The following is a 15872-nucleotide window of genomic DNA, read 5'->3' as shown; positions in this document are numbered from 1 at the left end:
TTAGATATTAGAGCACGGTCTGCCGAACTAGAACATGTGAATATACATATAGGCAAACGGAACCGCGTAGGAGGTGTCTGAAACAAAGTGCAAGCAATAAATAGTATAAAACTTGTCTACAATCAAACGGGTTTTATCCACCCTGCTGTGGACAGTTTTGCCAAAAAGTTTTTCTCACATGTTTATTTCATTCTGCACGTATACTTTAATTAGTACTGAAAAGAAACTTTTCTTTCCAAAAACAATGTGTTAAATTAGGAAACCTGTTTTTGTTCAAGTTATTGGACGTTCACTCCATTTGGAGATTTCCTTTGGCCTTGTGAAAAAGAAAAACTACAAAAGGAAATCCTAAGCTCACTACCAAGGATTCCCTGAAATAATCTTGAATATTTAAACATGAATTCTATTAATATTCTAATTAAATTGTCTTGGAAACAATTCAAAACCGCTGTCGAATATTATGAACACCTTTATTTTATCAGGCTTAATTAAGTGTTTTATAAAATAAAATTAGTTATAAATTATAAACACGTTTGATTTTAGTTATTTTGGGCTTAACCTATATGGATACCCTAGTAAATTAGAAACAGGACCGTTGGGATTTACAACCTCAAATTTACATCAATTTACATACTTGCTATATATTTACTCGCTTTGAAAAAAATATAACAATGTTTACACAGTAGGAAATGTATTTAAAAGATTTTAATAATAAGTGTAATTAATTGAAATAATTTTTAGAGTAAGGCAATATCATGAAGCATATCGAAGATTATGACATAAATTACATTAAAACTAAATCTTTAAACAATATAAATAGATTTTGACAGCCAGGTGTAAAGATTCGCCTAACTAAAGAGCTTTTAATTCGTTTTGTAATTTAAGAATGATAGAGGTCTTAGTCAACTTATTTGACCTAGTTTTCCGCATATTATTTCTAACAATAACTGTGAGTATGTCGAAATGATAAAACGAATGTGGATATAAACACGTTGTTATTATTATTTTTAATAATTGAGGCCAATAATACGATTGAGCTCTGTGATCAACAATGCAGCTTGCCTCTTTCGTGTTCAGTAATTATAAAAACATTGCACTTTCTGTTCGTCCATCAGAAAATTTTATTTTTGTTCCCCTTGGATGTTCTCATCAAATTGATACTCTTGTTACTATGCATTCATTTCCCCTTTGACGTAGGAACATGTCATGGATATGTAAACTAACCCTAACCTTACCTAACCTAACTTAACCAAACACTAATTTTACCCTAACCAACCCAATCTGTACGCACTCCTCAGTAACGCAATATCGATGACGCGAATGGTAATTGTAGTGGCTATGCATTCGCCTTTTTGGCTTAAGAATTTGTAGTCGATTTTCATGTCAAGGTTAGTGTAGTAAGGAGAGATATTTTATCATGGATATGTAAACTAACCCTAACCTTACCTAACCTAACTTAACCAAACACTAATTTTACCCTAACCGAACCCAATCTGTACGCACTCCTCAGTAACGCAATATCGATGACGCCAATGGTAATTGTAGTGGCTATGCATTCCTTTCCTTTTTGGCTTAAGAATTTGTAGTCGACTTTCATTTCATGGTTAGTGTAGTAAAGAGAGATATTTTATCATGGATATGTCAACTAACCCTAACCTTACCTAACCTAACTTAACCAAACACTAATTTTACCCTAACCTAACTCGGTCTATACGCACTCCCCAGTAGCGCAACATCGATGACGCGAATGGTAATTGTAGAGGTATGCATTAATTTCCTTTTTGGCTTAAGAATTTATAGTCGACTTTAACGTCGTGGTTAGTATCGTACAGGACAGATATTGAATCATGGATATGTAACCTAATCCGGCCCGAAACCTATCCCTAACCTAACTTAAACAAACACTAATTTTACCCTACCTAACTCAATCTATAAGCACTTCCCAGTAACGCAATATCGATGACGCGAATGGTAATTGTAGTGGCTATGCATTCATTTCCTTTTTGGCTTAAGAATTTGTAGTCTTTCATGTCATGGTTAGTGTAGTACAGGACAGATATTGAATCAGGGATATATATATACCGAACCCGTCTCTAAACCTAGCCTAAAACTAATCTAGCCTTATCTCACCCTGACCCTGCCTAACCTAACACAACGTAGCCAAACACTAATTTTAACCAATTCTTAACCTCAACCTCCAAACCTAACAATAATTCAACCTAGCGCACTGCGTGGTAACGCAGAATAAATTATTGCGTTCAGCTCAAAAACATATCCATGATCAAACTTTTTTGTACTGATCCAGGAGGTCACATGTCGGGATGTTTAATCGAGAACATTTTTGCAATAAAAAGTTTCATTACATTCCAATAGCAATGAGAAAGTTAGATTGATTTTTTATTGATTTGTGAAAATTTCATTACTTTTAATTGACTGCAGCTGAAACAAACAGGATGACCAGACCAAATCTTTATGTAGTAAGAGGTGTTTTCCTCGAGGCTTTGGATTATAAAAATTGTATTCTAGTTTTTAATCCTCCAGGACAATTTTTTTCTGTTTCAAAGAATGGTTCAAAACATGGAGATCAGACTCAACGAAACCATATCCCAAAAAATAACCTTCACCTTTCTCCGTACCATCTCGCCTCCAATCTACTGCAACTCTTCCAGCAACCTATGCTATCCGTTTTTTGGGGCACATGGACAAAAGACATACTTGCAACTCCAAACAATACAAGTAGTACGGAATTGAACATTGGGTGTTCAATCAAGATTTTCAACTTCCAAAGAATCCAGCTTCGCCAGACCGAAATCCTTCACACCATAGTCCAAGGTCCATCCTTCTTAACCAAATCTCATTTGTTCTCGAAACCGCAAGAATTCGATACAGCTGCCTCCGTAGTTTTATGGACTAAAAGACTATCAGACCCTAGTCCAGCAATTTTCATCTAAGGCGTCGATATCCACCCTAAGGAAGAAGGTTTCTGGTAATCATCCTCCGGATTTACTAGGGAGAGTCCTCGTCCCTGTGAGTGGCAGGAGGAGAGAAGCTGTAGGTACTGTATTGGGAGGATTCTTTTGAGTTTGTATATTTTAAGCCTTCATGATTGACATTATCAAAGACATGAATAAAAGTGACACGAAAACTGTTTTTCATCCGGGGGGGGGGTCGGTTAAGGCTTTGACAAAGCGCTCATCTCCATACAAAGGTAAAGGACTAAGGTTCGAGTACAACCCAACATACTTACAAATGGGCTTTTTTTTTTCAAAAACATCGGTGTCCTGGGGATTCATATGACCTCCGCTATTACGAAACTCCGTAAAAGGAAAAAACTTATTTTTTTAGCCTCCAAATCCATGTAAAACCTCTAAGTCAGACTTAGAAATTTCATAGGATCATCAGCAGTTTATAACCTTCTTTTAGCCTAATATTACATTATGAAATAACCCAGACTGAAAAATGAAAGCGCAATATTGTATTTTTGTATTTTACCCTCAGGGTGCCGGTGTTTTTGAAAAAAAGCCCATTTGTAAGTACGTCGGGTTTGAATGCAGGGCCACTGGATTCGAACCCGGGACCTTTACCTTACAGTGATGAGCGCCATACCTAAACCTTGCGGCCACCGACGCCCCCTCATGTACACATTTTAAAAATTATCCTGAAACATTTTTCTCTCTATCATCGTCACATTAGTTTCCTTGGTTGCAAATTTTGCAAAACATAGACCTTCCCTAGGTTACCTACCACGAAATTAACGAATTTAAACATTTTTGTTATTCCGTTTAATCTAAATTCGTTTGTATTAAGATAATAATTATTACTAATAGTTCAATATTGTTAAAAGTAGTGTTGTTTTGTTATGTATAAGTAGTACATGCATGTCATGACGTACATGTTATATTAATGATTACTAATATCAATATTTTTGAAAATATAATATTTTTCTAATTAACAATAATTTTTTTGATAAATGCAGTTGTTGGCATAATGATGTTAATTCGTTGAAAAATAAAAATCATTAAGGCTAGAAAGTGTAAATCTGAGCATTTCTGAACAGTTAACATATTGTTATCACAATCACAGTAAATATTTGTTGAAGGATGTGAAAGCTTGTCCTTGAAAGATGTAAGTTTATTTTTTACCTTGTTAATATAGGTAGTATTTGCTAAGGGACAAAGTTACACTTAACATGAAAATTCATATTATTACAGTTACATACAATTACAGAAAAGCCCCCCCCCTTCTCGTCGTAAACATTCGGCCCCATATCCAAGATTCTCGTCTACCCTTCAAATTTTCTGCACACAGTCCCCTAAGGCGCGTCCGTTCTACGTTGTGGGAAAAACGGGAGTCGATAATTGACAACTGGATTAGATAACAGTCATTTGCTGTTTGTCCTGTACGAGCACAGGAGGCCAGTCGTTACCGGGACATGATTGTGCACAGTCTTCCGTTTCCTAAATTTCAAGGATGCGTCCACTACGTCGACAACGTCTTTTCAGGATACTACTTCTCCTGTCCGACTCCTCCGGTAAGTCCGTCTTACATTATAACGAGAAAGAACATTGTTGAGTTTATCCAAAGAAAAACCTAATGTCAAATCAATGCCTATTTAAAAAATTATTATTACAAGACGTTTCCTTGTGGCATAAATACAACTTTCACTTTTCAAACTTTGCTTCTCTTTCGACGGAAACTCTCCGAGTTTTCCCGTTTTCGATAATAACCGGCTTCCCCGCTCTATTTTTGTTCAGGGTCTAGCTTATTCCCCGACGTTTCATTATACAATTAAATGGGTATAAACCGGTTATTAATTGATAACTGTTTATGTTCTCACCGCCTCAATCGTCTTGGCTGATATCAAGACACCCACTCCAAATCGAGGCCACTCAATGCACTGATAAAAACTTTATTCTTGTAATCCGGTTTTCTTTCTATAAAAAGATTTGATTGTTAACTGCTAATAGACCTGGGTACAAAATAATAATTGAAAATATTTATTATTTACAAAACGGCACCTTTTTCCAAATATAAGAAAATCGATGATTTCTTTAGGTCGTTGGACTGTATCATTTTTTGACAATAAAAAATATCAAAGTACTAAAACCCCCATATTTTCAATTGGTTCAAAATCAATAAAATCAGAGTTGATGAGGGGCCTTGGTCACTTACTGGGCTCTTCGACCCGTCAGGATAGAAAAACCCTGTAAGTTACTCTGTGCCGGTTCAAGATTAATGAAAGCAGCTGAATATACTTCACTAACCTTGGTAAATTAAACCTATTTTACATGACAGTATCAAGCACCCAATCAGATAGTTCAAAGAATAATTATATTATCTTACCTTTTTTTTAAATATTTTTATTAAAAAATCTTACATACAGAATTTAAATCCTCTTTATCATTTACTCTTACCGTGAATGATGTAATGGCGAAACGTTACGTACCAAAAGATAAAAAGCAAACATTCGCGGACTAGATCAAGTATAAATGTTTGCAGCTGGAACATACAAAACAGGAAGTTATCTCAATTACTTGTTAGCATAGCTCTAGGAGAATAAACAAAACTAAACGTTTCTGTGATAAATAGATGAAAGAGTCTTTATCAACAAAAATTTTTTACTTTCTTGAAATTTTCTTTTTTTTTAATTCTTATATTATTAGAGTTAATTAATCTTTATGTAAGGTATTGGTTGATATAAAAAAGTCAGTGTCACGAGCGGGATTCGAACCCACGATTTTCGGCTGGGAAGTTAGTGTCCGAGTGGATCGCAGTCACGATGGCTCAAGTGGTAGAGCAGCGGCGTATTTAGCCGAAGGCTTGGGTTCGAATCCCGCTCGTCACACTCACTTTTTTATCTCAACCAATACAAGATTAATTAATTGAAAGATGTTATTTGGTCAATCGGACCACGAAAACTAATGAATCTTATATTATTGTTGAATCATTTGCTGTTTCAGTTATTGTATTGTGTCATTCGATAAAAACTCTGTACGAAACTCTTTGTCGTTTAGCATTTAATGTTTTCTATGTGGGAATGTTTTTATAAAAGACAAGGATGTGTTGTTTGAATTTCACTTGAAAACGAACTAGCCTAATTATCGAAATTTTGCAACAACCCTCATATATATTTGTACATGTAGATTAAATTTCGAAACGGTTTGAAAGCTATTTAAAACTCTTTACTGTGGTTACAGTGTGTTTTAAATTGTAAGAAACTGTTAGCTGGGGGGGGGACTGTTATCTGAACCCTTCCAAATGTAAAACCTGTAATGGGAAATATCTTTTCCCTCCGTTACTTTTCTCAGCTCAATTTTTGTTATTTCTAGGCTTTTATCTTAAAGGTGTTTTAAAAATTGTTCGAGCATACAAAATTTACTATACAAATACAACGTTTTTTCTGCTAAAACATAAAACAATTTTAAGAAATCTACATAACTACATACTTAGTTTCATAGTCTTCCAACAATTCTTAATTTTTTTTAACCAATTTTATATTTTTACAGTCAAATTCGCCATTTTTTCAAATGTTCATGTTCAATGTTGATAGACGAAATCTGGTTAAAAAATCTTAATCAACAAGGTAGGATAGGTATAGCTGACCAAAAATATATTAAAAATGCTAAATAAAATTTCTAAATAAATGCTGACGTTGGAAAATAATTTGGCTTTACCTTAATACTAATTAATTAAGGTTTTTAGTTGAGATAAAAAAGTCAGTGGCACGAGCGGGATTCGAACCCACGATCTTCTTCTTTGGGGACCGCGGTAGCCGAGTGGTTAGCATGAGAGACTCTCACGCCGCGGTCGTGGGTTCGATTCCCACCGTCGCCCCTGGCCCTTTTTTCACGATAACCCCCCCAATTTGAACACACATATAGGAATTGTCGCCATGGCTAATATGCACAGATCATAACCTGATGATGGGACACCAACCTCCCACCTCAACCGCATCTTTTGAATTTTCCCTCCTTTTTGCCATTTTTCAAATGTTGTGTAATCGGATTGGATTCTTGGCGACAAATGAAATGGCCACGGACAGCTTTAGTGAAGTATACTTCATTTTAAACTTATTAATTTCACTAGTTTTGTGGTCCGCTTGACCAATTAATACCTTACAATTAATTAAGGTTTTCAGTTGAGATAAAAAATGGCAAATTGACATTTGAAATCGAGATAGCTCAAGTGGTAGAGCAGCGGCGTATCAAGCCGAAGATCGTGGGTTCGAATCCCGCTCGTGCCACTGACTTTTTTATTTCAACTAAAAACCTTAATTAATTGTAATATATTAATTGGTCAAGCGGACCACGAAATTAGTGAACTTACTACTAATGTGGAAATACCTTACTGGCTTTTGCTCAATTTTCTTAGCCTACCTTACCTTATCACTTTAACGATTTTATATCAGATTAAGAGCAAGTAGTTAAGTACTAGATTAGGAAATTAATTTTATTTTTCGAAGTCATTATTCAAAAGGCCAAAATACCTCCGCTAGTTGTAAACCCAACAGTTATGAAAATGATTGAAAATGTTATGAATATGCTCAAGAAAAGTATGCATTTTGGATGTAAAGATTGTGAATTTGGTTGAAAAATTACTAAAATGGCTAAAAACTACAATCACATCAAAATTTAGTTATAGTTATATAGTTATATAGTTTTGATTTGTGTTGATCAGGATTTAAAATATTGATTTAAAAATCCTGAAAGCACCTTTAAACCTTTCAAATAAATTTAAAACCTTTACGTGCTTATTGTTTAATAATTTTTTGTCTGAACATTTATTATTTAAAATTTGTTTAAATAATTTTAAAAAACCTTGTGAAATATTGTGTGTCAATCAGGGTTTTTCCTTAAATTCTAAATTTCATACTAAGAGAACCTAGCAAATTTGAATAACTTCCAATAAAATCGATTTTAATACATATATCCTAATTATTCCTATTATAATATAAGAATATTTGGCCGACCCGTAAATTCATATAGGTTTGAGTAAGTTTATATATGTCAAACGTTTTGATTTTAATAGTAGCTGTAGATATACATTCAGGTGAATTGTAAGCCCTTTATAAACTTTTCTATCTTCTTACTTCTTCATATAGCCAATTTTTGACCTCCAATTTGCCAAGAAATTTGATTATGAGGCCCCGATTTAGTTGTTGTACTAACTTAAAGAAAACGTTTCTTTGATATCACAACCACTTTTAGCTAATTAAAAATTATCTCCTAATTATACTGTTATGAGCCGACATTATTTGCTAGTGTGATATAAGGTGATGAATATTCCAGAAAGTTTGTCGTCACTTCCGGCAAAACGTTCTCCGTCTCCCCCTGGTATTTGCACAAAATGTACAGGAAAACCTGTTATCGTTTTGTTTTTGTTGTTTTAACTTACATTTTTCAAGGTGGAAAGTTGAGTCAACGAAGATTTTTCTCAACGATTCTATTACATTTTCGAAGAAGTAAACTTCAGGACTTTGCACTGTGGTACAAAGATCATCGCGTGATCAGTTTAATTATAAAACGCATCAATTTCAATCCTGTAGTAATTTTCCAAAATTCTTTGCAATAAGGATAAACAAGAGACATAATTAGGTTTCTTTCATATGACCATAAAAAGGCTACTTTTTGTAATTTAATCGCTTTGTTGATTTATGTATATTTAATAAGCTGTTTCCTTGCTGCAAGTGATGATTATTATTTTTCCACAGTCCTATAAAAAGTCGTCAATTTTTTGGTATAGTAATTTTCAATTATTGTATTGCGCATTAAAGCGTGGGAAAAGATCGCGCTGGTTTGTTTTTATGAATGTGAGAATGCTACTTTTGTTGCACATACTAGGAAGAACAATAAGAATGTTTTTCCATATATTCATTTTTTTTACTTTTTGTATACATATAAAATAATCGTGATAATCAACTTTTATGTGAATTGAAATTTTCAACGAGTGTATGTAAGTAACTGCGATAATTAAGAAGACGACAGAGACCAGACAATTTTCAATATTAACATTTTAACATGGATTTTTTTTGGACTGTATACACAATTTGGTTTACCATTTTCTCGTTATTAAGGGGTAAGCATAGGTTCGATTAAGGTTAGAGGTTGGGACAGGTAGGTTAGGGTTAAGAATTGCTAGGTTAGGTAATGTTAGGTTACATATGATTCGATGTTTTTCCGTGAAAAACAAAGTTAAATTGACGCGATTTACCAAGATTTACCTATCTACGAATATAATTTGAACGTTAATCTTTAAAAAAATCATAACTTTTAAACCAGTAGTTTTCAGCTGTTTGGTAATATTTCTTTCGATTGAAAATTTGTCGTTTCTAACTATTTTTTTGAGTATTTTCACCTGTGCTTATATGTCTTTTCATGTTTTATAGGACTTTTTTATAATTAAAATAATAATAACAACTTAGTTTTGACATGGATATGCTTTTGAACTGGATGTAAAATATTTTGCACGATCATTTTTGCGTCATCAATTTTGTGCTACCAGAGTCCATGGGTTGGGTTAGATTAGAAATGATTTAAGTAGGGTATTGGTTAGGGTCTAATTAGGTAAGGTTGAGGTTAGGTTTAGTAGAATTGCAGTTAGGGTTTATATAAGTTTGGTTAGTGTAGTTATCTAAATAACAACTGGCTTTACCTAGTTATCTATCTATGAATATCAGAAGGATTTTAATCTAAAAATAATTTATAAAACTTATAAATGTTGATTCTCAACCATTTCCAGTCCGCGTACCGCCTACCCATAATAAACTTCATGCCTCATTATAGCCTCACCCTTTCCAATTATATTCCCAGTCTGAAGAAAGTTGCAGAATAATAAAATAAACATCAATCTTTTCATTCACGTTTTATTATTATAAAGTGAACGTGTAGAAGTAATTTTTTTTTAAATAAGAAAATGAAAAGGTGTGATAAAAGATTTCTCATCGAACAATATCAACTTCGTGGAACCGATTAAAACCTGAACTATATTTGACACTACAAGAAAAAATAATGAGATTTTTGGGACTGTACTGATGCAGTTTCCCAAAATTTGGTTAAAATAAGTACAGAAACTGGAAACATATCTAGTTTGCTCATGTATTTTTGATATCCAACGATATTTCTGGATGTTGTAAATATTTTCATCTTATTTCTGCCCTTCCAAGTGATCTATTATCACCAATCGCCTAAAGTCGTGAAGAGTTTCGTACACATCCGGCTCCCTATTTTCAATGCAACATTTCTGACATTACTAATCTGATAACAAATGTCAAAGCTTTTTGTAGTCAGTCAAAATCATGAATTTTGTATCCGAGTTTTTCAAAAATTTCAATGAACGCCGAATCTTATAGTTAATCTTATCTAGTATAAGTATCATCTTCAGTCTGATAACTGATTTTAATAATCTAATATTTTATCAATTCTGTAAACTTTAAGGAAATTTTGGTTGAGTGAATGTATTTGCCATTTTGTTGTTGTTGTTGTTTTTTTCTAGGCTTCCTTTTTTTCAATAAATCATCAAATCTTTTTATATTTTTATTTTATTTGTAACTCGAAATATGAAAACTAGACTTCGTTAGAGATCGAGCGATTGTAACGATGAACTAGATTATCGACCTGCTGGATACAAGAAGTCTTTTCAGAGGATCTTCGGAAGTGGTCAAAACAGAGAAAACTTCCTTTCGGTTTTCGCCGAGCTTTCGACAGTTTTATTCTGTCATCTTCAGGGCCTGTTTTATTATCATATAAACAAACAATTAAAACATGAAAAAACAACAATTACAATAATAATTGAATATCTTACTTTAAACCTTAATAGGGAATTAAACAACATGNTTCTCGACCACGTTTTTAATTTTTATTTTTACTGTAATTTTAGCTATAATTTTTAATTATTAATGTATTCAATTTAAATTAATGTTTAGATGCTGAGCCCCAATAAACATAATGCACTTCTGTGCCCAAAACACATGTTGTTTAATTCCCTATTAAGGTTTAAAGTAAGATATTCAATTATTATTGTAATTATTTTTTTTCATGTTTTAATTGTTTGTTTATATGATAATAAAACAGGCCCTGAAGATGACAGTATAAAACTGTCGAAAGCTCGGCGGAAACCGAAAGGAAGTTTTCTCTGTTTTGACCTCTTCCGAAGATCCTCTGAAAAGACATCGAGCAATTATTTACAATTTTGGTAAACCTGCATAATTCAGTCGTTCTGTCTTGTTTTTAAGCAGACAGTGATACCGAAAGTAATGATAAACCGGCTTAGGTTTTCTGAATAAATTACATACAAGATTACCTATTCTTTAGGATTATATTAAATAAAAATTAAGCTTAGGGCAAAGATTAAATTCGATCTGACTTGTGTCACAAAGGAAAATAAAGTTCAAAAGTTTTCAAGGAACTTTTTACAACGAATTAAAAAAACCGACAAGTTCTACTGTGAAAGTACATTGACGGCCGTGTCTAACCCGTCCACTGATTTAGGAAGAATCGCTTGACTGCACGGACCCGACGATTTCAATCGGCAGCCGGTGTTTTGAGGGCCAATGCCTATCATTTTTGGACGGCGGGTAATTGGTTTCTGCTGTTCCTGCCCGACAGACCTTCGATCCAATACGAATCCGACTTAAAAGTAGCAAATATTTAAAAAATAATTTGACCTATACTCTTTTCAGTTCATCTTTGCTATCCAGGTGTAGAAAATACTTTTAGAGTTTCATTGAATAAGGAAATCATTTCTGCCCAACTCTTCAACTCAAAAGGAAACTGTTATCTGAAAATTGCGGGTGGTGTATGATCTGTGATACTTGAACTTTTTTAAAGACCCGTTTTTCTAAACCTCATGATCAAACTTGGAAAGTTGGAAGCCGCCAACCTGGCAACTTTCGTGTTGCATAGACTTTCGATTTTGAGTGAGATTTATACGTCTTTAGGGTATTTTTATAAAATGCATTCCAACGTGCATCAATAAAGACAAACAAATCGTTAAAAATTACACATTTCTTGTATTTGTAAAATAAAACCTCTAGCTTCTTGAACATTACTTTTTTTTTAAATCTCCCCGTGTATACTGATCTAAGTTTAAATAGATAAACACTTAACATTAAGCCAAAATCTACATATATAAAACAGTTCGTGACTGACTGGCAGACAGTGCACAGATCAAACCACTGGATCTAAACAGCTGAAATTTCGACATTGCATTACATGGATATTCATGGATATCCGCTAAGAAAGGATTTCTTGAAGTTCCATCTCTGAGGGGATCGACAATTTTTTACCATGTATAAACGGAAGTGAACTGAAGAATAGAAGAATTTAAGCATCGAAGGGAAAGAAAGATACTTTAGAACAAAATGTACTTGACGGTACAAAACCTAGACTCAATAAATTCTTCCTAATTCTACTTAGATTGTTAAGCAGCAATGTTAAGCATCACTCTAAATTTATTTACACCCGAAATTGTTTTAAGAAAAAAGGTTCAAATATCAACAACAACAAAAATTAGCCAATTAGATAGTAAAAAAATAGGGCGATCAGGGTTGAAACCACTTCTGTACTTTACTTTAAACTTCTTTCCATGTAAGTAGAAATGATGTCATTTATACAGTGGCATACAGTCCTTACCTATATTCTTCCTCCCAAACACCCTACCACTTTTCTGGTAAAGCTAACGGTCGGTGTGAAAATCCATGGTGGTTGAAGACAATAAAAGTGAAGTCACTGTTCTCTTTATTCCACCACCATGGGGTTTGACAAGGGTTGTGACCGCCCCCTGTTTTTCGATATGTAAGACACTGGAGGAAAAGTGGAGGTAACGACAGTCTGCCCTAAGTGTCTCAACTTCCGGTGTATTTTAATATTATAAAATATTGGTTGAGATGGGGAGTTAGTGTCCGAGTGGATCGAAGTCACGATAGCTCAAGTATCGAGTGGTAGAGCAGCGGCGTATTTAGCCGAAGGTCGTGGGTTCGAAACCCGCTCCTGACACTAACTTTTTCATTTTAACCAATACCTTACATAAAGATTAATTAATTGAAAGAAGTTATTTGGTCAATCGGACCACGAAATATAATGGATTATAAAATATAACACATAAGTACTCTGAATAAAATATCTACGTTGTTATCAAAATTCTATACAAATAATATCTAAATATTTCTATATATAATTCGAGATTGATTGCTCACTTTTTCCTTATTTCCTTCCTAGAGTATTAACAGTTACCTTGAAACCGTCTTTTAAAACAACAAATCTAAAAGGCAAAATAATTTTTTTTTCCGCTTTAAACCGAAGGGGAAAACGAATGTAAATATATGTCCATTATATTTAGTGGTCTATCGACCAAATTATTCTTTCAATTAGTTAATCTTTTCATGTAAGGTTTTGTTTGAATTGAAAAAGTTAGTGCGACGAGCGGGATTCGAACCCACGTCCTTCGGCTAAATACGCCGCTGCTCTACCACTTGGGCTATGCATACTTTGTAGAGCAGCGGCGTATTTAGCCGAAGGTCGTGGGTTCGAATCCCGCTCGTCGCACCAACTTTTTCATTTCAACCAAAACCTTACATAAAAAGATTAATTAATTGAAAGAAGTAAATGCATATGTTTGTAACCTGTACCATCGATTTTAATTTTTCGTAATATTGTAATAACTAATTTATCAATTTTCTGAGGAGAAAAAAAATGAGCCCCAGTTTGCACAATGGCCAATTTAGTCTAATGTAAAATTGAACCAGCTTCTTGAAATGAAGACAAAAAATTAGATCTTAACTCAAAACTTGTTGCCGTATCTCCTTTTAGAAGGGAAACTTTTGTCGCGAGCCAGCAGACAAACGGCCATTCGATGGAACACTATGCAGATGGCAACGTTCCAAATCCGTCCACGTAGATAATTTAAGTTCATTTTACGGAAAATTCTCTTTGAAAGATGTCTACCGACTTAAAAGACGGCTAAGGCAAGAGTGGCTCCTTGGTGAAATTTGGTAAATGCTTGCATTAACATTTTTCTCGTTTTGTTTCATTTTTATATGGCTATCCTTATAAAATATTGTAAAGGTTTATTGTAAACAATACGAGAAATTCAGATTTATGATGATAAATTATGGTAAAAGGTACATAGGTTCAATCTTCGTCGATCCTCTGCAATAAGGATAGATAAGCCTCTTTCGTATTTGTATATATTTTTAATATACCTACTTAGCATAACTCATAAATTACAAATATTGGGCTTTCTAGTGTATTTTTTTTAACTGTGAAAATACAGAAAAATATGACACTACTTTCAGATCTACACTTTACTCAGTATGCTTGCATGTTCTATGAACATGTTCTTTCTTCTTATTCACGTTTTTGTTATGTAATTTTATTTTTATAGAGGTTAGGTTTTTTTGTATACATAATCCACTCGTTTTTACAGAAACTCGTGATTTTTGTTTTGTGTATTATCTGCTAACATGACAGGACGTTAGGGTTATAAGCAAGGAGCGGCGAGAAAGTTTGGTCTGTGTTCTTTCGGTTACGTTCATCTAAACGTGTCTGTTTTGCTCATGATACCGAGATTGTCAGTGAAAAGCTCAGATTTCGTAAAGATTCTAATTTTTCTTCGACGTTTCAATCATAAAGCATTATAGTCTGATGTCAGCCGAGTATGCCCTATAACTCAATAAGATTCACGTTTCAATGTTTTATGGTCTGAAAACTCATCGGACCACTTGTAACGGATTTATATTATCAGGATAATATAAAAAAATAACTATTCTTCTTGGAATATTTATTTTTAGTGTTTTATAGTCACTTTGTCGTACAAGTATGCCCCATTTTTCTATAAGATCCATTTTTTATTCATTTAAAGTTATATTAGACTATATATTCTGTACAAGGCTTTAATTGGCTTTTTTTAGTTTTAAAAATTAATCAAAGGATACATAGTAGTAAGAGTAAGTAGTACATGAATTTTTCCACAATTTTTTTTTGTAAGTTTTATTAGGCCACTTACTCATACTTGAATTGTTATGGCTTTACAATATTGGTTTTGCAATTTTTAAAAATAATTTGTAGAATAGGACACTTCATAAGAGTTAAAAACTTTTGAGTCTCGATGTCGTACAAGTATGCCCTATTTTTCTATAAGATCCATTTTTTATTTATTTAAAGTTATATTAGACTACATGTCCTGTACATGGCTTTAACAAAATTTTTTTTTAATTAATCAAAGAACACATAGTGAGAATAAGTAGTACATGAATTTTTCCACAATTTTTTTGTAAGTTTTATTTGGCCTCTTACTCATACTTAAATTGTTTTGGCTTTACTATATTGGTTTTGCAATTTTTAAAAATAATTTGTAGAATAGGACACCTCATAAGAGTTAAAAACTTTTGAGACGATGTCGTACTAGTGTGCCCTATTTTTTCTATTCTGTTTTCATTTGTTCTACACCTGGACTTGCAATATTGCTTTTTGAATTTGTTAAACTAACCTAAAAAATAAGACACTTCACGCGAGATTTAACTTACGTCGAGACCTAAAAGTTGGTCTGTATATCTGGATGTTAGTTGAACATCCTTGATTTTCTTGTCTTATTTTATATTTTACTTAGGTTTATTTAAGCAGGGAGAGGCAAGTCGCTGATTTCGCTAAAATGCGTGTGCTTCGTTTGATCGAGATGCCTTTCCTCTTTGCTGCTTAGCTACCGAGCTTTACAGTATGAAGTCCAGATTAAACAGCCCGTTTTCGATCAAATTCCATGTTCAAAAGACTTTAAATCATATTTTATATTCAATGATAGGAGTAGTAATATTTTCATTATTTTTTAATCAATTCAATTTTTCTTACCGCTTTGATATTTTGCCTAGTTTTTGCAATAGT

At 33.3% G+C, this 15872-nt stretch overlaps 1 protein-coding gene across 8 annotated transcripts in view; it reads left to right on the top strand.

Moving 5' to 3' along the window:
- The window catches only part of LOC106663561 (TLD domain-containing protein 2), a 357519-nt gene that overhangs the window by 216451 nt on the left and 125196 nt on the right, over positions 1-15872 (top strand). The window contains exon 1 of one of the 8 annotated variants that reach the window (XM_024224945.1): positions 4425-4531. The exons of the other annotated variants lie outside the window; for them this stretch is intronic. Within the exon in view, the coding sequence (XP_024080713.1) occupies positions 4433-4531 (99 nt within the window). The 5' untranslated portion in view covers positions 4425-4432. Of the gene's footprint in view, positions 1-4424; positions 4532-15872 lie in introns of those variants that run through there. 8 annotated transcript variants of the gene reach the window in all.

Source organism: Cimex lectularius, unplaced genomic scaffold (genome assembly GCF_000648675.2).
Source record: "Cimex lectularius strain Harlan isolate CLEC.00 unplaced genomic scaffold, Clec_2.1 scaffold100, whole genome shotgun sequence".
Taxonomy (NCBI): Eukaryota; Metazoa; Arthropoda; class Insecta; order Hemiptera; family Cimicidae; genus Cimex; species Cimex lectularius.
This window is presented reverse-complemented; position numbering and strand designations above follow the sequence as displayed.